This window comes from Pelobates fuscus, chromosome 8, assembly GCF_036172605.1.
Source record: "Pelobates fuscus isolate aPelFus1 chromosome 8, aPelFus1.pri, whole genome shotgun sequence".
Lineage (NCBI taxonomy): Eukaryota > Metazoa > Chordata > Amphibia > Anura > Pelobatidae > Pelobates > Pelobates fuscus.
Window position 1 is genome coordinate 167351810 of NC_086324.1, and position 22895 is coordinate 167374704.

General features: G+C 41.1%; 3 protein-coding genes across 3 annotated transcripts in view; 1 reads left to right on the forward strand and 2 right to left on the reverse strand.

Moving 5' to 3' along the window:
• The window catches only part of LOC134571986 (cyclin-dependent kinase-like 4), a 176802-nt gene that overhangs the window by 18177 nt on the left and 135730 nt on the right, over positions 1-22895 (forward strand). The gene's annotated exons all lie outside the window — the stretch shown is intronic.
• LOC134570988 (nmrA-like family domain-containing protein 1) lies at positions 525-7016 on the reverse strand. Its single transcript, XM_063429018.1, has 5 exons — positions 6932-7016; positions 4563-4801; positions 3028-3277; positions 2099-2289; positions 525-731 (listed from the first exon to the last, which is right to left on the reverse strand). The coding sequence occupies exons 1-5, from the start codon at positions 6963-6965 to the stop codon at positions 552-554; spliced, it is 894 nt and encodes a 297-aa protein (XP_063285088.1). The 5' UTR covers positions 6966-7016; the 3' UTR covers positions 525-551.
• On the reverse strand, positions 15433-19539 carry LOC134570989 (nmrA-like family domain-containing protein 1). The gene is made up of 5 exons (XM_063429019.1): positions 19439-19539; positions 17358-17593; positions 16682-16928; positions 16105-16295; positions 15433-15764 (listed from the first exon to the last, which is right to left on the reverse strand). The coding sequence occupies exons 1-5, from the start codon at positions 19470-19472 to the stop codon at positions 15585-15587; spliced, it is 888 nt and encodes a 295-aa protein (XP_063285089.1). The 5' UTR covers positions 19473-19539; the 3' UTR covers positions 15433-15584.

Here is a 22895-nt window from a genome sequence, read left to right on the forward strand (position 1 = left end):
AGATTTCCTCTTTTAATATTTTGGAGTTATCTTCTGCATCCTGTTTCAATTTGACATATAGATTCTCCAGGGCATCATTCAATATTTGCAGTGTTACCTCCTGAGAGGGTATCTGGGTTTGTTCTTGACCTAGAGCAGTAGATTCTCTTCGTTCTCCGTGGGATAGTCTACTCGTAGTGCTCCTTTCTTGAGGTTTAGGTGAATACAAATTATTAATACCCTTTGTCTTGTCCGCAGCTGTATTGCTATTTTTCTCCTTTTCTTTTTCTTTTTTAGAAGGCATTGTCTTTTATATCGATCTACTTCTATATCTATTTGTTAGATGTATTTTCTTGATCTTACACTTATTTTATCCATTTTTGTGCAGGAGACAAGCATAGCCGATTCCAGATTTGCAAAGTAATAAACAACTCACAGAAGCTAGAGAATATATTAGATTTATTACAAAATAAAGAATTTGTGTCTGTGTTTGAAGTGTTCGACACAGTAAACCGTCTTTGACTAGTTAAGACTAGTTAGAAATGTGGCTTGGAGTAAACAGCAGTCATTGGTTACAAGTCTTTGAATGCAGCCTTGTTCTCCTCTGCCCATTGCTGAAACCTTTTGGCTTTAGGGTTCAGTTTCAATGTGAGAGACACGTCACGGTCGGGTATCATCTGGTTAAAACGGAACATGTTTGCCAACTCAGCTGCTCCAGGGAATCCCATCTTTTCATATGCATCAGGAGAAACCTGTAGGAGAGACATGCAAGGTATGAATTAAGATCTTCCCAGCTACAGCTTTACTCTCTAATTGAAATGAATGTCTAGTTAAAGAAACACTATAGCGTCAGGAACACAAACATGTATCCTTAACCCTATAGTTTTTTTTTTGGTTTTTTTTTTTAATTCTTTATTTTTACATGACAGGAACAGTGGCATAATGTGAACATTTCGGCTTTTGCAGAAGCCCATATACATAATTTTATTAATAACATTCTAAAAATGAGGCTTTGTGTATTCGGTTGAATTCTCTGCGGCCAGAGTTCACCTTACGTCAGGATTTTTATATATTATATTATATTATATTATAGAGTCACATTTCCTACATCCTCTATTGTATGTGCCGCTTTTGCGCATTTTCGCACCGCAAATGTGTTTTCGCGCCCTCGGGTGCAAATCTGTCGGGTTGTTGTGTCCCCCGCCCGTCTACTCTCGCTGTTTTCTTGCTCCAACTGTACCCCACTGCACTCCCCGGGCCTGCCTAAATCTGATGTATGTGTTGCGTGCGTATCGGCACTCTATCCTACACGTGCCCTATGTAAAAGGTTCCAGTAAGTGTAGAAGAAGATAGACAATTAGAGAGAGAAGAATCCTTGGGCGGTCTAGGGCTCGAGCGCAGGAGGCAGAGGTGCAGCAGGGGAGGGGGGAGAGAGCGAACCCTATAGTTTTAAAGACACAATCTATGCATAATGCACAGTTTGCAAGAGCACCAGTTCATGATAGTCCCATTAGTCGAGAGCGAGATTTCCCCTTAATGCATACGGCATGCGCAAGCCCCATACACAGCAAAATTATACCTGGAACAAAGTGCTCCAGCTGCCTGATGGACACTCCTAGTGGGTCGTCTTTTTTCTACAAGCTGCAGCAGTTAGCCAGTCTCAAAAAGGAGAGTGGCCTGAGGATACTTTAAGCATGCATTTTCCAATAATGTGAAGTAGTTATGGTACTAACATTAGATGTATTTTTTTCTACTTCCATCTTTTCTTCTGCCCCAAAAAAGGCTATATAAAAACCCATAGAGTCAAACAGTGGGGGCTGGGGGAATACTGTCCTACAGTTAATTTTATTTTAATAGCCCCCTCCCCCTCCCACACTCATGAGGTACAAGTGTTGTCATGGGGGTTGCAATATGTCCCCCCCCCAATAAATTGTATGAGGTGTCCCACCATGGGGGACCTGTGTCAGGTGCCCATTTACTGGATTAGCAATTAGGTCACAATAGCTGCCAAGTAGCTAGTCTTTAGGACAGCAAGCAGCTGCTGACTGTTCGCTATTTAGTAGACATGTACCTACTCAAAGCATGGCAGGTAGTGGCAGGAGGGAGGAATTTTACTCACTTTGGCATCTTTGATGGTCTTGCCTGTGGCCTTGGACAATATGGCTGCATACTGCTCCACTGTTAGCTTGTCTGTGCTCAGCCCAATGTCCTTCCCTGCATATTCTGATGGAGACTTCAGGATACTGGCCACCACGTGGCCAAGATCTGCTACAGACATTCCATCAAATAGGACATCACCCATCGGGATACCTGCAATTATTAATGAAGTGAAGAATCAGAAGTCTGAAAATGTGAGTGCAATGGTTTGTATTGACACATTTCTGTGCTGAGTCGGGGAGGCCTGTGTTTTGACAGCAGAAAAAAAGGGAGCCACTGGCTTTTTTTGTTTTTAATTAAGGCTCGAATACTAAAACATGAAAATATATAGCAAAGAGTATGCTATACAATAAAAATAAAAAATAAAAAAAATATTACCAGCCCTTAGAATGTATAAAAATAAAGAATACAGTATAGCAAACAATTTAAAAAAATAAATAACAATTAGATGACAAGGGCAGGACAAAGTTAAAGATTACAGAATAAAGAAGGTCTGGGATTCAGATGCCGAGTCAAAACCAGACTACACACAAAATCTAGAATGCATTCTTGGGTAACAAACCAGGATAGGGCAAAAAGGAGGAGTTGTTGTGTAACTTTGTTACCCCAGAACCTTCACAGTTGGGCTGCATCACTTACGATGCCAAACTTTATGCAATGAGTCTTTCTGGATAGACCCACGTTGCATACATCCTGGAAGAATATCAAATTCAGATCAGTTCAAGATTAATCATATAGTCGGCTGTTGAAACCATGTCCAACTCTTTTCTCAGTCAAAAATCCCCATTACTCATTCCAAATTTACTCTTGATAGAAAACACCCTAAACTTTGGTGCAGACCTTAGGTAAAGTATTTAACGGAAATTAAGAAGATGGTTACAGCAGACGTACTTAGAGTGTAGGTCTTCCCATCATCTGATTTCTTGGGCCTGAAGAAGGTTAGTAGGTTCTCATAATAGCTGGGAAGCCTGACGCTGGTCATTGGGACTCCAATAGATCGGAAGTACACCTCCACTTCTCCCTTTCCATCAAAGTGAAGGACCTCCAGCTTCCCACCAGTTTGCTTCTTGACATCTTCCAAACCACTGAAAACGACATGCTTTAATCCCAGGCTTTTTGAAATATCTGCAATCAGTTTTCCCTAAAAGACAAAAACATACATCAAAATATAATAAAATCAGCAGAAAAAGAGGTACAAAGGAACTCCGCAAATTAAAGGGACCCAGTATATGTTGCTAATGGCTAGAGGCCACCACCTACCTTCTATAACAGAGTATGAAATAAAATATATAACAAGGGACAACATGTTTCCCCCAATTTATGGAATTTTAGTTCCACACAAACAAGGTGATGTTTTAACTTCCAAGGAGCCTTTATCAAAAAATTTATAGGAACCGACATAAGTCAAGGAAAAATCTGTAGTAGCTTTTCGGTTTATATTACTGCAATGAGGCTGCAGCCATGTTTAGTCCTCTTTGATGCAAAGCATGTTTAACTGCTAAGAACATGTACCATTTCAGGATCTGAAACCAAAGGTAACAGAACATGCGCATAGCATTAGGATTTGTGAATGTGTCCTAGTTATTGGTTAACTGCAAGGTTTTTCGGCACATATGCTGTGATTCCAACTAAAGGGGACTTTGAAAAAAAGTGAGACCGAAAAATTCACTGAGTCATTAGATTATAAATATTAAACTTGGGAAATATCCTTTCAAATTGGATGATTTTATCTATATTCCTTTAAAATTGGTGTTAGTAATGTTATCATGTGAGCTCGAAGAAAAATCGGTAAAATCCCCAAAAAATAAAATTAAAAAAAGACAAATGCAATGTAATAAATGTATACGGGTTTAGTACAGTAGCTTTCAGCCTTCGTACCAACCCTGAAAACTGTAGGACAATTTTATTCTTAGATCTCTGCCTTTAATCTCTAGATGTTACTCAGCCAACTATTGCTACATCACTGAGTATCCACAGTAATTAAATCATATGATCATATCGCCCTCAAGTGGATATGAAGCGAGACATTCTGCTTTATTTAATTTATTTTTTAATAAAACACAAAATCGGTGAAAAGATATGTTAGGTTTGCACTTAACTACATTTTCATTTACATAAATGGTTATCAGCAGGAAGTGGAAATCACCCATGTTCTGGGATAATCCGATCCATGGACCCACTTCCAGCCACACCACTGAAAATTTGTCAATTGAAAAGTTGGGAGAGATGAAATTGTAACCTTGTTTTACCAAATGGTTTCTCAGGAATAAGGGCTCAGTTTATGGATATCTATAAATTGGGACAAAAACTGAACGTGACCTCCTGAGTTTCTAATTGTGGTGTCTACACAGTGCTTACCTCCCGAGAGCCCTCTATTTGTGTGTTACAATTAAATCATGGAGAGAAGGTCCAGAGACCAGTCTTACCTGTGCAATCTCTTTGTCTTTACTGAAATGCTCCCAGAAGTTGGTGACTACGAAAGCTCCATAGGCCCCGGAAAGAGCAGCTTCTAAACTCTTTTTGTCATCTAGATCAGCAGCCACCACCTCTGCTCCGGCCTCTTTCAGCTTCAACGCTGCCGGCTTACTGGGGTCTCGGGTCACAGCTCGGACAACGAAGGTACCATCCTCCAAGAGAGCTTTTGCTACTGAACCTCCTTGAGCACCTGTGAGAAAGAGTGTGAGTTACCGAGATGGATCTGTTAAATAGCACCAGCAGTGAATTCCAATGAATTCCACTTGTATCAAGACATTTGGTCTTGATACAAGTACAACAAAGCAACTTAACCAAGGGAAATTGTTGCCCAAGAAAATGCCAAGAAAGAATACTAAAATAAGAAAATATAAGGGAAGGATAGGAATATGAAAATAAGTTTAGAAGAGTTGGGAAAGAGAAAAGAGTTGGGAAGTAAGTGTACAGTTATTACACACAAGTGCAAACACATAAAAAAAAACAAAGAAAATACTATATAAAAAAAACAAAAAACAGCCAACACAACCATTGAGGATATCTTGATCTAGCTAAATGGATGCAGAGGAACTTGCAAACTAGAATCAATCATCTGCCTCGCCCAGACTCTGGGCCACTTTGTGAGCAGAATATATTATGGAACAAGGTCCTGCTGACAGAGGGATTCAGAAACACAGTGTGCGCTAGGAAACAGGAGGCCTTCAACAAGAGGTTTAATGGGGCTTCCATCAGAGTATACATGGAGTGCTCCTGCAATATACAGGGGACCGTTCTCAGGTGTTGTAAGGGGGTTCTGACTCTGAGCATCAGTAGCAAAATAGGGGGTGGTCTTCGCTGCTACATTCAGGCTAGGTGGGCTGTTCAGAAGAAATAGATAGCCACCGCCTGAAGTTTCCATCAGCAGAGGTTGTAAATAGGGTAATGGAAACGTCTATCTGCACTGGGTTTAACTTACTAACACGTTGTGAGTTGGAAGCTGTACAAGCTACACAAAAATAAAGTACACCTGGCAAGCTAGCTGAAGCTATAAAGTTTGGAGTTTTGCTGGCAGTGATCTGCAGATCAGTAAATAAAGGTTTTAAAAAATGTTTTAATGGATTTATATAATAGGTCAAACATTTATTTCTTTATCAGCATCTAACTGGCACCAACATAAACTCCAGCAATTTACAATTATAGAAAGGGGAAGGAAACCCGGTTTAACCCCTTAAGGACACATGACATGTGTGACATGTCATGGTTCCCTTTTATGCCAGAAGTTTGGTCCTTAAGGGGTTAAACAAGCTTACAATCAGAGTATTTGAGGTAGGTAGATCTAGGTTTACCTTTAGGTGTTGCCCAAGGACACTTACTGGTGATATGGTCTAACGGGGATTCATAGCTGGGTCTCTGGTTAGAGCAATGGTAACATCACTACCTTAGAACTGACGGTATGCAGGCAGCTACCCATACACGCAAAGTATGCATCTTACATTGCTATACACACCATTAGTAATTAATATCGTACCTGTCCAATGGTAAATTGTAATAGAATACACCTCATATGCATGCAGCAACACACACGCCAAGCAGTCTCACATTGCTATACACATCATTAGTAACCAACACCTTTACTGTCAGTAATTTACAACAGAGCAGGATATTTGCACACATGAAAAGAGTTTGTAGAGAGCGACAGATCCCATCTAGGGAATGTAGATGGGAACATAAAAAGCATAATTAAAGTGTATAGGAGAAAGAAAAAGAAAAAGAATAAAGTTTAGTTAAAGAGAGAAGGTCTGAAGGTAAGGTACTTTGTGGTTCCAAGCAATATTAAGTATAGTAAGGGGTGAGTTGCATATAAAAAGGAGGGGTACGTTGAGATGGGAAATTGAGAAAGGAGAAGAAGAGAGAAAGAGAGAAGAGTCGAGGTCGGGAAGAACTGAAAAATATTATGGGTATTTCTTGATCAACTTTTTAAAAGTGGAGCAGTTACCGTGGAAACCAAATGAATGTTCCTAGTGAATGTGCCAGTATTAGAACTTTGCCCAGAATGGCTCGTTATAAGGAAGCAATAAGCCATGCTGATAATTCCAGGAGACGTTTATTGCACAGATTAAAAAAGTAACCAAGGCGGACTGGTTGCAGTATAAGGGGATAGGAGTTTTTAAAACAGGCAGCAACGCTGCCTGAGCGAGTATGAGACAGTATTTATTTTAACCAGTTACTAGTCCCAGTGTAAAGAATATTCAGAGTTAAAAGATAAAACTAAAAATTTTAAAACAAATTGACAAATGATCCCCTCCTTGGGATTATATCTGTTAGTAATTCCCTCCAAACAACTTACCTGTGGCTCCAAACACAGCGATGATCTTTGTCATGATGATACAGGATAGTGAAGCTTGCAGGGATAGGATGAGTCGAGGATTACGCTCTAGGAATGAAGCACAAGGAAGGGATTAGCTATCTTTATACAGTATACAGGCTCCCTCCTCCTCCTGTCTGGGCACTATCAGAGTGACTCAGCAAAGTCAACACAATAAACGCCTGAGGGAACAAAAAACAGAAACAAAATACACAGAGATGCAACCAATGTCCTATGTTATCTAACCCTACACTAACCTGCTGCCAACTAGCCAACCTCATACATTCACTAACCCTACACTGACCTGCTGCCAACTAGCCAACCTCATACATTCACTAACCCTACACTGACCTGCTGCCAACTAGCCAACCTCATACATTCACCAACCCTACACCAACCTGCCACCGTATAACCAACCTCACACATTCACTAACCCTACAACCAACAGTCTCATACATTCACTAACCCTACACCGACCTGCCACCATATAACCAACATTCTCATACATTCATTAACTCTACACTGCCCTGCTGCCGTATAACCAACCTCATACATTTACTAAACCTACACTGACCTGCTGCCATACAACCAAACTCATACATTCTCTAACCCTACACTGACCTGCCACCATATAACCAACGTTCTCATACATTCACTAACCCTACACCGCATGCCACCATATAACCATTAGTCCTGCAGTCATGCATTCATTCAGTTCAGCCATACATCTACTACTGCTGCTCCAAACTGCAGCCATGCACCCAGTGATGCTGTGCAGTCAGACCTATGCAAAACCTACACCAAATTGCAGTCATGCATCCACTAGCCCTTTGTTAACCTACGCATCCTCTAGTCCTGTGCAGCCATTAAACTTATACCAACTGGTAGCTGTGGATCCAATGATCGGCACATCCTGTGACCCAGTGTCCCTTTAACGACAACTCTGTACTCTTCCTTTAAGCCAATGCTCTATCCAAGATGAAGAATTTCCATCTAGACCAATTTCTTCTAGTTTGAACACTAACTTATTGTGTGGAACCTGAAGCCGTGCACCCACTGATCCCAAGCCAACATCTACGTGCATCTCATAACGGCATTGCATTCAGTCACTATACATCCAATCAGACTGTCAGCTGATATAATCAGACTAAAGACATTCAGTGCTTCACTGCGGCTACCAGCATGACAATGCACTTAGTGTCCACTCAAACAATTAGGGTTTTGTGTAAAAAAAAATTATTATAAATAAATGTATCCATCTCAAAATAAAGGTTTGTTTTTGATCCAATCAAACCCACAACTCAGAATAGACTAGTGTGCCATAGGTGGTTCTTTATGAAGAGTAGAAATCACCATGGCAACCAATCTATTGCCGCTGCAGATTGCTCCACAAAGTGGAGGAAGTCAGGTGCAGAGTGAGACTTTCTCCAACAGCGTTCAGCAGTTCTTGAACATTTTTTCAGATATCGGGTCAGCTTGGTGTGCCAGGGTTGTAATTGGGAGCGCTTGCTGCGTTTAAATGTAGGAGGTGCCATGAGGTCTAGTTGAGAGGAGAGAGTGGAGGTGTAAAGTGAGGTTGCAGAGTTAGGGCAAGTGAGATTTGAGATGGGTAAAAGGAGAGTTTGGAGTTTGGTGGAGAAATGCTGGAGATCAAGGCTGTGGAGGTTTCTGCGAGATTGGAGAGTTGAGGGTGTTGTAATTTAGGTATTGTCAGGGTACCTGAAGTCTCTACCTCTGGGAGAGGTAGAGACTTAGACGTCTATCCATCCGGACGGTCTGTTTCCCCTGTTCCTCGCGGTCCACCCGGTCACATAAACGCCGGCCGCGAGGGAGTCACTTCCTTTTGTAGCATGACGTCCGGAAGTCGACGTCATGACGCCAACCCGGAACGACCTGTCACTCAATTGTTTGGAGACTAATCAGGACTCGTCGGAGGCGTGTCTACCCTTCTGAGCCAGGGTATTTAACAGTGCTTCTCTCATTTGCTCATTGCCCTGTCGTGGTTCTAGCCTGCCTAGTCACACAGTGCTCTGGTATTTTCAGTTATCCCTTTGGTTCCGACCCGGCTTGTTTGACTTACTCTGTTTACCTCTGTTATCCTTGACCCGGCTTGTTCCTCGCTTACCTGTCCTCTCGTTCCCTCGACCTCGGCTTGTCTCTGACCATTCTCTATATTCTCCATACGTTAGTCCGGCCATTCTAAGGTCCGGTATACGTATCCTGTACCTGTTTGTACTCTGCGTGTTGGATCCCTGTCCCGATCCTGACATTACGACAGGGCCAATGGATCCTGCAAGTACAAACAGTCAGCTTGGCCCCTCTGATCCTAGGTTCGAAGCCATGGAACACAGAATGGATCAAATGGCCCTAGCGCTACAGGCGTTATTATCTCGTGCCAATAATCCACCAGAGGAGACACGTACTACTTCTATCTCCCCTGTAAGTTCTGGCCTAGAGGTAGCCACTGTAGGTGCCTCCTCCCGCATTACCCCACCAGTACGTTATGGTGGTTCACCTGAGAAGTGTCGTGGTTTTTTAAACCAGATTAGTATCCACTTTGAATTGCAACCTCGTTCCTATCCTACAGATAGGGCAAAGGTTGGATTTATTATCACCTTATTCATTGAGAAAGCTCTGAGATGGGCCAACCCACTATGGGAGAACGATAACCCGTTAGTATATAATTATAATGCCTTTGTAGCTGCCTTTAGAAGAACTTTTGACCCCCCTGGTAGAAAGGTCAATGCAGCCAGATTACTGTTGCGCCTGAGACAGGAGAACCGAACACTTGTGGATTATGCACTAGAGTTCAGGTCTCTGGCGTCAGAAGTTAAGTGGAATGAGCAGGCTTATATAGATGTATTTTTGAACGGGCTATCAGACGTAATCCTTGATGAGGTTGCTACTAGAGAACTCCCTGAAAATTTGGAGGATTTAATTTCGTTCATTTTTCGTATTGATGAGCGTTTAAGAGAGAGACAAAACACTCGAGAGAGGAACCTTAGACCTTCCTTTAAATTAGCTCCCGCATTTCAAAGTCCTGATTCCACTACCTCACTGTTTCCTGAACCTATGCAGATAGGCAATACTCGCCTCTCAGAAGAAGAGAGACAGTACAGGAGAAGAGAGGGATTATGCATGTATTGTGGAGTCAGAGGTCACTTACGCCTGAATTGTCCTAATCGCTCGGGAAACGCTCGCACCTAAGTTTCTCTAGAGGACAGGCCTTGGGTGTTTCTATTTTGTCCTCTACTCATAATTATAAAGATCACAGGCTTCTGCTACCAGTTTCTTTAACTTGGGAGAAGGGAGTACTAAAGACTATGGCTTTGATAGATTCCGGAGCTGCTGAGAATTTTATCGACCAAGCCTTTGCTACTAAACACACTATCCCATCCCAGTTAAGGGATACACCCTTGGCCGTTGAGGCCATAGATGGTAGACCTTTACTTGAGCCTGTTATCTTCCGTGAGACCATACCCGTTAACTTAACTGTTGGTATCTTACACGAGGAAAAGTTATCACTTATGCTCATTTCGTCCCCTTCTGTCCCCATAGTCCTGGGGTACCCTTGGTTAAAAGGACATAACCCTATTATCGATTGGGAGTTAGGGGAGATACTCTCATGGGGTCAGGGCTGCCAGGAGAGGTGTTTACGCAGGGTTTCTCCATTGGCTGTAATAAACACACCAGGTACTTCCACTCAGTCTACAGAGAGACAGATACCGTCTCTCTACCAGGACTTAAAAGCAGTATTCGACAAGAAGAATGCTGATACCTTACTTCCACACAGGTCATTTGATTGTAAAATTAAGCTTCTACCTGGTACTATGCCTCCGAGGGGCAATGTATATCCTCTATCCACTCAAGAGAACTCAGTTCTAGAGGAATATATTCGTGAGAATCTAGAAAAAGGATTCATTAGGAGATCCTCTTCTCCCGCCGGGGCTGGTTTTTTTTTCGTTAAAAAGAAGGATGGTACTCTGAGACCTTGTATTGATTACCGAGGTTTGAATAAGATAACCATCAGAAATGCCTATCCGATTCCTTTGATTACCGAGCTGTTTGATCGTTTAAAGGGCTCTAAAATTTTCACCAAGTTAGATCTCAGAGGGGCGTATAACTTGGTGAGAATCCAGCATGGACACGAGTGGATGACAGCGTTCAATACCCGTTATGGTCACTATGAATACACGGTTATGCCATTTGGTCTTTGTAATGCTCCGGCAGTATTTCAGGATTTGATTAATGAAGTTCTTAGGGAGTTTCAACATGATTGTGTTATTGTATACCTGGATGACATACTTATACACTCTAGGGAGATTGAGACCCACCACAGACAAGTCAGAAAGGTATTGCACAAACTTCTGCAACATGGCTTATACTGTAAATTGGAGAAATGCAGTTTTGACCAGTCTCAGATAGACTTTCTTGGTTACGTGATTTCTGGGGAAGGCTTTAAGATGGATCCTGACAAACTCCAATCTATTTTAGATTGGCCATTGCCTAAGGGACTCAAGGCGATTCAGAGGTTTATTGGTTTCTCTAATTATTATAGGCGCTTTATTAAGGGATACTCTTCTATTATTGCGCCTATTACCAATATGACCAAACAAGGGGCTGATACTAAGACCTGGTCTACTGAGGCCCTTGTTGCTTTCAAGACTCTCAAGGAACTTTTTGCTTCTGCCCCAATTTTAGTCCATCCTGATACGACTCTGCCGTTCCTACTCGAGGTCGATGCCTCTGAGACGGGAGTAGGTGCTGTTCTGTCACAAAGGTTAGGGGTGGACAAACCGTTACACCCTTGTGGTTTTTTCTCTAAGAAACTATCTGGCCCTGAAAGCAGATATGACATCGGTGACAGGGAACTGTTAGCGGTCATTATGGCTCTAAAGGAGTGGAGACATTTATTAGAAGGGACCTTACATCCTGTTACGATTCTAACGGACCACAAGAACTTGTCCTATATTGGGGAGGCTAAGCGCCTATCCGCCAGGCAAGCTCGTTGGTCCTTATTCCTGACTCACTTCAATTATGTGCTTACTTATAGACCTGGTTCTAAGAACTCTAAAGCCGATGCTTTATCTCGCCAATATGAACCGTCCACTATAGCTGAGCCAGTTCTTTCCTCGATAGTTCCTAAATGTAATATCATCGCTAACACGAATCTCAGGATTCATTCTCCGTTGCTTGCTGAGATCATGAAGTTACAACATCTAGCTCCTAAACAGACTCCTGGGGATAGACACTTCGTTCCTCCTGCTCTCCAACTGGAAGTGTTACGGTGTTTCCACAACAGCAAGGTAGCTGGGCATCCTGGCATTCGCAAGACGTATGCTTTAATCTCCAAAGATTTCTGGTGGCCTGCTTTACGTAAGGATGTTAAGGATTTCATCGGTACGTGTGAGGTCTGTACTAAGACCAAGCAACCTCATACGCTCCCATGTGGATTTCTGCATCCCTTAGAGGTTCCAGAGAAGCCATGGTCCTGTTTAGCTATGGACTTCATTGTCGATTTACCTATCTCTAAAAAACAGACTGTTATCCTCACCGTGGTTGACAGATTCACCAAGATGGCTCACTTCGTTCCTCTGCCGAAACTCCCGTCTTCCCCCGAATTGGCAGAGATATTCGCAAGGGAGATTTTTCGTTTACATGGGATACCCTCCCAAATTGTGTCTGACAGAGGTTCCCAATTTGTTTCCCGTTTTTGGAGGTCCTTCTGCTCTCAACTGGGTATCAAATTGAATTTCTCTTCTGCCTATCATCCTCAGTCTAACGGAGCTGCTGAACGCACCAACCAAAAGATTGAACAATATTTACGTTGTTTTGTTTCTGAACACCAGGACGATTGGGTTGGTTTGATTCCTTGGGCGGAGTTTGCACACAACAATCTCGTTTGTGATTCTACTCATTCAAGCCCCTTCTTCATGAATTATGGCTTTCATCCATCTATTCTTCCCTCGGCTTCTCCTTCCCAAGGGTTACCGTCGGTTGATGTTCATGTTGCCAATTTGAGGAAGTTGTGGGATCAGACTCGACAAATTCTTCTGCACAATTCTATGCTGGTTAAGAAACACGCTGATAAACGTAGAAGGGCGGCTCCGGTGTTTGTTCCAGGTGATAGAGTATGGTTGAGTACAAGAAACATTCGTTTAAAAGTGCCTTCCATGAAGTTCGCTCCTCGTTATATTGGACCTTACAGGGTGCTGACTCGAATTAACCCAGTTGCGTATCGTCTAGCTCTTCCATCTGCCTTACGCATCCCTAATTCATTTCATGTTTCATTGCTGAAACCACTAGTCTGTAACAGATTTTCCTCCACGGTCTCCTCCCCTCGCCCTGTTCAGGTGGAGGGTCAGGAGGAGTATGAGGTTAACGCTATCATCGATTCTCGAATCTCCCGGGGGAGAGTACAATATCTGGTCGATTGGAAGGGATATGGTCCTGAGGAGAGGAGTTGGGTGCCTCAAGAGGATGTTCATGCTCCTCGTCTCCGCAGGGCGTTTCACTTCCGCTTCCCATCTCGTCCCGGTTCATTCCGCCCGGTGGGCGTATCTGAGAGGGGGGGTACTGTCAGGGTACCTGAAGTCTCTACCTCTGGGAGAGGTAGAGACTTAGACGTCTATCCATCCGGACGGTCTGTTTCCCCTGTTCCTCGCGGTCCACCCGGTCACATAAACGCCGGCCGCGAGGGAGTCACTTCCTTTTGTAGCATGACGTCCGGAAGTCGACGTCATGACGCCGAACCCGGAACGACCTGTCACTCAATTGTTTGGAGACTAATCAGGACTCGTCGGAGGCGTGTCTACCCTTCTGAGCCAGGGTATTTAACAGTGCTTCTCTCATTTGCTCATTGCCCTGTCGTGGTTCTAGCCTGCCTAGTCACACAGTGCTCTGGTATTTTCAGTTATCCCTTTGGTTTCGACCCGGCTTGTTTGACTTACTCTGTTTACCTCTGTTATCCTTGACCCGGCTTGTTCCTCGCTTACCTGTCCTCTCGTTCCCTCGACCTCGGCTTGTCTCTGACCATTCTCTATATTCTCCGTACGTTAGTCCGGCCATTCTAAGGTCCGGTATACGTATCCTGTACCTGTTTGTACTCTGCGTGTTGGATCCCTGTCCCGATCCTGACAGGTATGTGGTATGCCAATGTCAAACATCGGCAGATGGTGGTCAGATAGAGGAAATTGAGCATGAGCATTGGAGAGATTAGAGGTAGTACATTGGTGAAGATGAGGTCAAGAGGTTTTCCTGCTGTATGAGTTGCTGAGGTAGACCACTCTGTGAGGCTGAAGGAGGAGGTTACAGAGAGCAGACGGGAGGCATCAGGGCAGTTGAGGTTGTTGATTGGGATGTTAGAGTCCCCAAGTATGAGGGAAGGAGTGCTAGAGGAGAGAAAGTGGGGTAGTCAGGGAGAAAAGTGTTCAATGAATAGCCTCAGATGACTAAGGAGGGGGAATAGATGATGACAATAGGGAAATAGGAATTCCTTATCACAGGCATTTCATATAACTTTTTTTAAAGCGGCAAGGAATTAATGTATCATGTATATAGCTAAATCATAAGGCCTCCAGTACCTTAAAGATGACTGAAAAAAACAAAACAAAACAAAAAAAAACACAATAAAACTCAGAAACTCTTAAACTCTTCCAATATTTCCAGAAGCAGTTCTTTGTGGAGTGCAGGTGTCCCCCATTGCAATCTCTTGGAGGTAAATCTATTATTTGAAATATACAATATTGCTGGCTTCCTATCCCAGCGGCCACATCGAGCATGTTAAAGCTTAGACATGCGAACGTAACACGTCTCGAGATGAAAATATAATTTTGCCTCTTTATAAATCGCTGGTAAGACCACACCTTGAATATGCTGTGCAATTTTGGGCACCTGTTCTAAAGAAAGATATCATGGCACTAGAAAAAGTGCAGAGACTAGCTGCAAAATTGATAAAAGGAATGGAGCATTTTAGTTATGAAGAAAGGTTAAAAATTTAAATCTCTTCAGTTTGGAAAAACTGTGTGGGTGTGCAGTCCGTGGGTGTGCAGTCAGTGGGTGTGCAGGCAGTGGGTGTGCAGTCAGTGGGTGTGTAGTCAGTGGGTGTTCTCACATAACCCACCTCTATGAGGACCTTTTCATAAAGAGGAAAGTGATTTTGTTTTTGAAAAGCTTCATAACCTGGCTGAGTGTGTTGGTCAAAATCCAAATATCTTGTAATACAATAGACCAGCCAAACGTGAACTTTTGTTGTGTGATCACTCACAAGTTCTCTGTGGATGGCATCTAACACTTTATCTTTACATTTAATTCTTTTTTTTCTTTTCCAATCCAAAAATCTACATATTCTTCCTTCAAATATTTACATGTACAGTGTTTTCTTTACAAGCATTGTGTTTTACAAAGTATCTAACAAATGCTCAGCCCACAATGATGACAGACTTATCTCTTTATTACAGAACTTTTCATAAGACAAGTGTGGCTTATTCAAATACATTTTAAGGCCCAAATATCCGAAACAGGATATAGAGGTGAGTTTGAGATTTTTTTTTTCTATTCAGGGAGATTTCCAGTAATGTAAAAATAGTAGATGATTAAGTAATTAAAAGAAAAACAACAACAACAACAACATTCTTTACAAGTCCTCATAAGCTGCTTTGTTTTCTCCCAACCATTGCTGGAATGTCTTAACTCTAGGGTTCAGTTCATGTGTGATCGACACATCCCGTTCGGGCTTCATTATATAAAACCGGAACATGTTGGCCATCTGTTTAGCTGCTGTGATGTCTAACTTCTCATACTCATCAGGAGAAAGCTGTAGGAGATGCAAGCAATATTTTTACCTGAATATTCCCTGATACCTGTTAAAACTTTAATAAGTAGCTTTATCATAGTAAGAACCTTAACCTGTGCCAAAAATTGGAATAACGGCTATTGTGCTGTAAGTGATTACTATCCACAGGAGCCGGTCTACTGTTAGAGCGTTGGTGGAACTGTTACAGAATTGGTAATTGACTTCTGTCTCATGCATGAGCTGAAAGGAACATTTGGTCGTATGACAAAAATTTGGAATAGGTATACAATGATAAATTGTACTTTTCACAATAACAGCTTTGAGTCCTTTGTATTCTAGTTTTCAATATATTAGTGCTCACCTTAGCATCTTTAATGGTCTTGCCCGTCACCTTGGACATTATGGCTGCATACTGCTCCACCATTAGCTTCTCCGCACTGAGCCCGATGTCTTTCCCAATATACTTTGATGGGCACTTCAGGATGCTGACCACCACTTGACCAAGATCTGCGACAGACATCCCATCCAGTGGAACACCACACATTGGGAGGCCTGTAAGCATATACTTGGTGAATCGCATCTTTAGATGAAAATACAAACTTATCTCGGTCTTTATGCAATATTCTTGAAGTAGCCCTGGCCTTAGAAAAATTATTTGCAATATCACAGAGCTTGATAGAGCTTGATAAAAGCTATGTTGGTCATTTTTACATTTCTTCAGTAGTTTATTTGCTTTTGATAAAAGTTGATCTAACCTAGAGTAACTAAGGATATTGACATCCTGCATTATCAGCAATGAGTAGAAACCTAGAATTGACTGTGCCGTGTATCTATGTGATAAAATGCTTAACTGCAGAAATCTCAGGTTCGTATTGGCTGCTGGGATCACATGTCCCAATCGGTTTAAAAATTGTGATGCAGTTCAAGAGATATCTTACACAGATGATAGGTCAACCCATCCATCGACTTTTTGGGCTTGGATGTCAGAAGGTTCTCGTAGTAATAGGGAAGTCTAACACTGGTCATTGGGACTTCAATGGCTCTGAAGTATTCCTCCGTCTCCCCTTTGCTGTCAAAATGGAGAACTTCCAGCTTTCCACCCGTCAGTTTCTTCACATTCTCTAACCCACTGAAGACAACATGTTTAAGGCCCAGATGTTTTGACAAATCTGCAATCATTTTGCCCTAAAAAATAAAATGAGAATTATTTTTACAATTTCTCTGTTGATTGAGGTCAGTTCTCAATGTAACAACTGCAGCGAAAATTCCAGGCCCACCATAACCTAAACAAGGAAATTCTCATTCAAAACCTATTTGGACGATACTTTTTATAATTAGGACTGAAGTGGCTGTAGGTTCTATGTCGTTGTTGAAAACAAGAGAAATATAAATGCATCCTTGCGGGTAAATTACTTTGATAATTCTTATTAAAGATTTAAGATAAGTGTATATGCTGAGCTAAAATTATAATACAAAAACATTGAATGAAGAATGAGACTTTTTTTGTGTGTAGTGTATAATGGTGGGTGTTGGCGGGATTGGGTATGTTTATTGAGTAAACACATCAAATGAATACTTTATAATTGTACTAAAATAATATTGTCAAGTCTTTACCTGTTTGAACTCCTTATCCTTCTTGGAATTATCCCAAACCGTGACTACGAAAGCTCCATAAGCTCCACTAAGGGCAGCCTCCAGACTCTCTTTATTGTCCATATCAGCAGACACCACCTCTGCCCCGGCCTGTCTTAGCTTTACGGCTGCCGGCTTACTGGTGTCCCGGGTCACAGCTCTGACATTGAAGGTACCATCCTCCAAGAGAGCTTTCACTACCGAACCCCCTTGGGCACCTTAAAAAAAAAAAAAAAGTACAAATGTGAGAGTTTGAGATGAAGGACGATTTACAACCCTAGCAACAAAAATTTGAAGAAATCAACAAACAAATGTGTTTATGAACTAATCTGTGGAAAGCAATTTTGGGGAGTGGTAGGAGGCATGGCGGAACAATTGCTAGGCAGGAGGTGGCCGCTAATTTTTGAACAATGTGTGCTATTTATGCTATCAGGGACCTTAGACAAGGTGGAGGGTAAATTAATCTTTCAACTGCTGATAGCAGCGGTGACGCTTATTGCCAGGGCATGGAAGTCCGCAGCGACACCATCGAGAGAGGCCCTCATTACTCAAACTACAATTAATTGGGAATATGAATTAATGGCTGCTAAATATTTGGCACTACAAAGGCACACCGAAATAGCGGGAGAGAGGTGGAAGGAATATAAGAAACTGGATACCAAAGATCGCAATCTGTCAACCCCACAGGCAACCTAGACAAGCAAAAAATAGGGATCATATAGGGATATAGCCGAAACAGGTATGGGGGAATGGCAGGTACTGAACCCAGCTACACTATTAGCACCCAGCCACAGGCCAGGACAGACAGGCAAGAGAAACCCAGGCGAAACCGAGAACTAGAAGGGGGGAGGACGTCAGGGGACAGGTTCCCAGAGTTAAAGCGGACACAAAGCATAGCTGAGATTGCCAAGCTGAGGATGAAAACTTGTATTACTATGTGTAAATTCCTTATGATGTAACAAATGTTCCTGAACAAATAATTTTCTTTCTGTACCCTGGCGAGCAGGCACCGCAAACTAAATATGACAAACAAGAAAATAAAAATACATGTCAATTTGAAAAAAAAAAAAAAAAATCTAGATAAAAATGTAGATATAGCACAGTTTGCTGGATTAGGTGTGCCAGTAAAAGTAAACCAACCTGGGTGGGGCAAGAAGAAAAGAAAGTTCAATATCTTCATTGCCAAAAACGTACTCAGGTAAAGCAGCTTTGCAAAGGAGAAACCTTAAAGTTATAGCACATCTCAGCAAAAAGCAAATCCCGATAAAACAAAGATGGGATAAAAATACGAACAAAACAAAAGATAATCTAATGAAGGTTCTGCAGAGTTAGGGACTTCATGAGTTTTTAGAAAGCGGACAGAAAAAGGAATTTCTTGTAAATTTATATCGTTTTGGTGAAACATGAAATTAGTTTTGGTGATGTCATTTATATTCTAAATAATCTAACAAAGCGTTCACTCAGGTGTGTTAGAGTTACTCCACGCATAGCGACCACTAAAGCCGGCTGTGGTGGTTATGGTGTCAGGGGTACTGTGGCTCAATTTCTGGGTAATGGTGCAGGCCGTTTTGCAACAGTTTTCCCTTTTACCTGGGTCTTTGCAGTGCCACTGGTCTCCTCTGCTACTGAGGGATTGACAGTCTTCTGCTGCCGTGTGCCACCGGCCATTCATCGGCCAAGAGCAGCAGACGATTGCTACTAGTAAAACCTCAACTGTGTGATAAATACACCCACCCCAGTCAAACCGTGGAGAACTTTGTCACTTCGATTGCTCTTAGTCAATGAAGGAGATTCTGTGTATCAGAATATGCACAGAACGGACATTCGCCAACTCTAGTTGCAGGACGGGGCGGCTAATTACACCCCAATGATGCTGCACCTCCAGCAGTAATTGGGTTAAACTACGTGTAGCATTTCACTATGAAACATGGCACACAGGCACCATAACCACTTCAAATCACTGAAATCAGATTTCAGGGCTTGGAGTGAGCCTTTAACTCCAGTCCCCAGCATTCACTCAGTTGTGTTAAATCTGCCCCCACCTCTCCTGGAATACCACTTACCTGTGGCTCCAAACACCGTGATGATCTTCTTCATAACGACGGATGCAGGGAGAGTGGCTGTCAGTAAAGAGTTAGGCAGATGTAATCTGAATAAAACGTACGGCAGGGATTATACGGTTTTATCAAACTGAACAAGGCATCACTCCTCCTTCTCGTGTGGGAGCCAACACTCTGACTCAGCACAAAAAACCCACAAAGGAAACAAGGGTTTGTCAAAAACTGGAGAAATGTATCAACCAACTGTGGTATAATCTGACTGATTTGTTCTATAGTTATTTATAATACAACCAGTTCCCTCAATAGGAAGGTCGTTAGGGGGCTCCTTGAGTGGGAGGTGTTAGTTTATGGGTACATGTTAAGTGGAAGGTGATAACTGGGGGCACACGTTAAGAATAAAGTGATAAATATAGGTACATGTTGATAGATTAGGTAAAAACCAGTAATAAGTAACTTTAATGCCAACAACAGCCTTTCGCACTGAGCAAGTCTCATTCAATTTATTGAGAGCATTGGGAGATCCACTCACACATGCAACACTATAACAACTACACGCACATGACTCCGACTGTGCGTAAGCTAGAGTCAGTCTAGATTCTGAACAGCGAAGCATAGCCAGGTCCATACACAGGGAATCTTTAATTTAAAAAGGGAGTCATTATAAGCAAAATAAAAATGCTTTGCAGAAACTATTTCTACACTGCACCTTGATGGCTGAACTCCTTATCCTAAGTCTATTCTGTGCCAACTGACTCCAACTCAACCTTCAGTGTGCAAACCCCAGTAATCTGACACTGAACACACCAACTAGACAACCTATTACAACCAACTAGTCTATCAAATTTAAACCAAAATAGTTTGTGAAGGCAGGTTGGGTGTGGTTAATGTCACTTTTTTTTTTATATAAACGGCTTGCCTCCAAGTTGTGATCTTATAGCCAGGACTCAATTTCCACTTGCCCACTAGCCATTAGAGTCACAAATTCAACCCTGGCAAGAAGTTCAACTCTTGCTTGTGTGTCATGGACACTCAGACTTAAGTGGTGAGTAACATTTAGGCCAGTCTAATACCTTGAAAGTCACCTATAGCGTCTGTCAACCTTTTTAGCACTAGGCTGAATTTTCTTTGACATTTATGTTATAAATCAACTGGCATACCGACCTAGTATAGTTCAGGCACAGCCATGGCACATTATGCAAATGATTAGAACCAGTTGTTCATTTGTTTTCTTTCCTGCATGCACTGTGCTTCTGTGTCCATTCAAAGGCTACAGATTGCACCCCAATGAAAGCCAGTTAACTTCCAAGTGTAATCAATTTACTACAAAGTAGGTGACCAATGCATTTCACAAACTTATGATGGGCTTATTCAATGCATAATGCATGTTTTTAAATTAATTTACAGTATAAACTATAGCATTATCATATTTCTTTGATCCAGTCCACAGGCATTTTGAAGTTGACATTTCTTTGGGGTATGGAGAGAACTAGATACAATGGTACAAAAAACTAAAATATATCACATGTATACATGTTCATTCATTATTTTCTTGATCTTTTTTTTAATATTTATTTTATTTGTAGATTTTTGTTTTCCTTTGTACATATGTCCATTATTCAATAATTATACAAATTTCAATATTGCAGCATTAAAATACATTCTTTTAAGTATCCATAACATTGAGTGTATTTCACAATCCAAAAACAGAGAAGAGAGAAAAAAAAAAAAAGGAGGAACATATCGGGTTACAGTTATAGGGATCAATACATAGTCAGTTCTCAATTTAACAATTCTCCATTATATAGAACATATATTTCTCGAATTTAAAGATATTTGTAGATTTACATCTTATATTAAACCTTTATCTATTTTGCATTTGATCCCTTCCCTATTTGCCATAATAGTCATCTATAATTTATATAAATTCCAAAAAAAACAAACACAAAAAAAAACAAAAACAACAAAACATGTATGAGACTCGGCGTGGGCTGGGTCTTAATCCAATATTACGTTATTATATAGGAAATCTGGAAGTCCAGGGTTGCCACAGCTCTCTCGAAGCTCTAGTAGAAGATTCCATCTTATGTTGGAACCTTATTTGGTCCATTATTTCTTGCCAAGATGGTGGGTTAGTTGATTTCCATGCTCTAGCGATATTAATTTTTATTGCGAAAAATATATGTGTCATAATATATTTTTGTTGTTTATCAAATGATTTGTAATCCATGTTGAACAAAAACATTTCGGGACTGATTACAACAACTTCCTTAAAAATACTTTTCATTAAACCTAACATTTGGGTCTTGATATTATTCAGCCCCGTACAAGCCCACCATATATGGAGCATGGTACCCTCTTCTCTTCCACATCTCCAACATTCTTTTGAGTATATTGGGGATATTTTATGAAGTCTAACCGGGACCATATACCACCTATAGATGATCTTTAAATGTGTTTCGAACAAAGATATATTTTGTATACTTTGTTTTACTAACATTGTGGCATTTATCCAATCTATCAATGGGAGGGACTTTCCCATGTCCCTCTCCCATTTACCGAATGGAGGCACATCAATAACATTGTCTAGTGTATCAAACAATTTATTAAATCTAGAGATTCCCCCCTTTTTTTGACTACAAGTAATATAAGGTTCAAGATAGTGATCTTTAATCAATATTTTAGTTAGAAGAAAATTCTTAATCCTCAAATATTGAAATATTTCCCTAGGTAAGAGTTTATATTTAGATTGTAGTTGTGTAAATGTCGCTAATTTAGATCCCTCATATAAATTTCCTATTCTTTTTATTCCATGGTGTGACCAGGTTTTAATATTCATATCTGACATAGCATAGTGAAGAATTTCTATGGGTGTATTAGATAATAATTTTCCTTTAAGGTTCAGCTTAATATTCAGATATTTTGCAAAGTCCACCATATCTCTTATAATTTTATTAGAAAATTGCTCCGTTTTCAAAACCCCCAGATTCAAAAGTCCTAGCCACCCTAAAATATATAACTTTTGTCCTGGTCCTAGTTCCTGTTTGATTTTAATCCAGGATTTAGATATGTTTTGATCCAAATTTAACCATGTCATAAACTGAGAGGCCCTATTTGCTTCATACATCTTGGTCACATCAGGAAAGGCTATACCCACTTTCCGGTAGCTTCTACATAGGATCTCCGCCGCTATTCTAGGTGGTTTATCCCGCCATATATAACTAGAGAACAGACTTTGAAAACGCTTTAAAATACCCCGTTCAATACTGTAGGGAATCATCCTAAGGAAATATAGGAGTTTTGGCATCAGGTACGATTTAGTAATATTAACTCTTCCTATCCAAGATGGTTCTAATCTCCTCAATTTATGTATCTGAGATTGTAGATCTTTATACAAATTGTCAAAATTTATCAAAATTGTCTTTGTGGTATCAAATGTTATCTTTATACCTAAATAATCAAT

What these genes read in the sequence shown, in the direction of transcription:
- LOC134570988 (XM_063429018.1), bottom strand. Translation starts at nt 6,965, where the DNA reads ATGACAAAGATCATCGCTGTGTTTGGAGCCACAG. An exon ending in CGCTGTGTTTGGAGCCACAG is followed by an intron (nt 4,802 to 6,931) that starts GTAAGTTGTTTG and finishes TCTTTCTCACAG; the next exon opens with GTGCTCAAGGAGGTTCAGTA. An exon ending in AGACCATCAAAGATGCCAAA is followed by an intron (nt 732 to 2,098) that starts GTGAGTAAAATT and finishes TCTCTCCTACAG; the next exon opens with GTTTCTCCTGATGCATATGA.
- LOC134570989 (XM_063429019.1), bottom strand. Translation starts at nt 19,472, where the DNA reads ATGAAGAAGATCATCACGGTGTTTGGAGCCACAG. An exon ending in AGGATAAGGAGTTCAAACAG is followed by an intron (nt 16,929 to 17,357) that starts GTAAAGACTTGA and finishes TTTATTTTTTAG; the next exon opens with GGCAAAATGATTGCAGATTT. An exon ending in TGGGTTGACCTATCATCTGT is followed by an intron (nt 16,296 to 16,681) that starts GTAAGATATCTC and finishes ATATGCTTACAG; the next exon opens with GCCTCCCAATGTGTGGTGTT.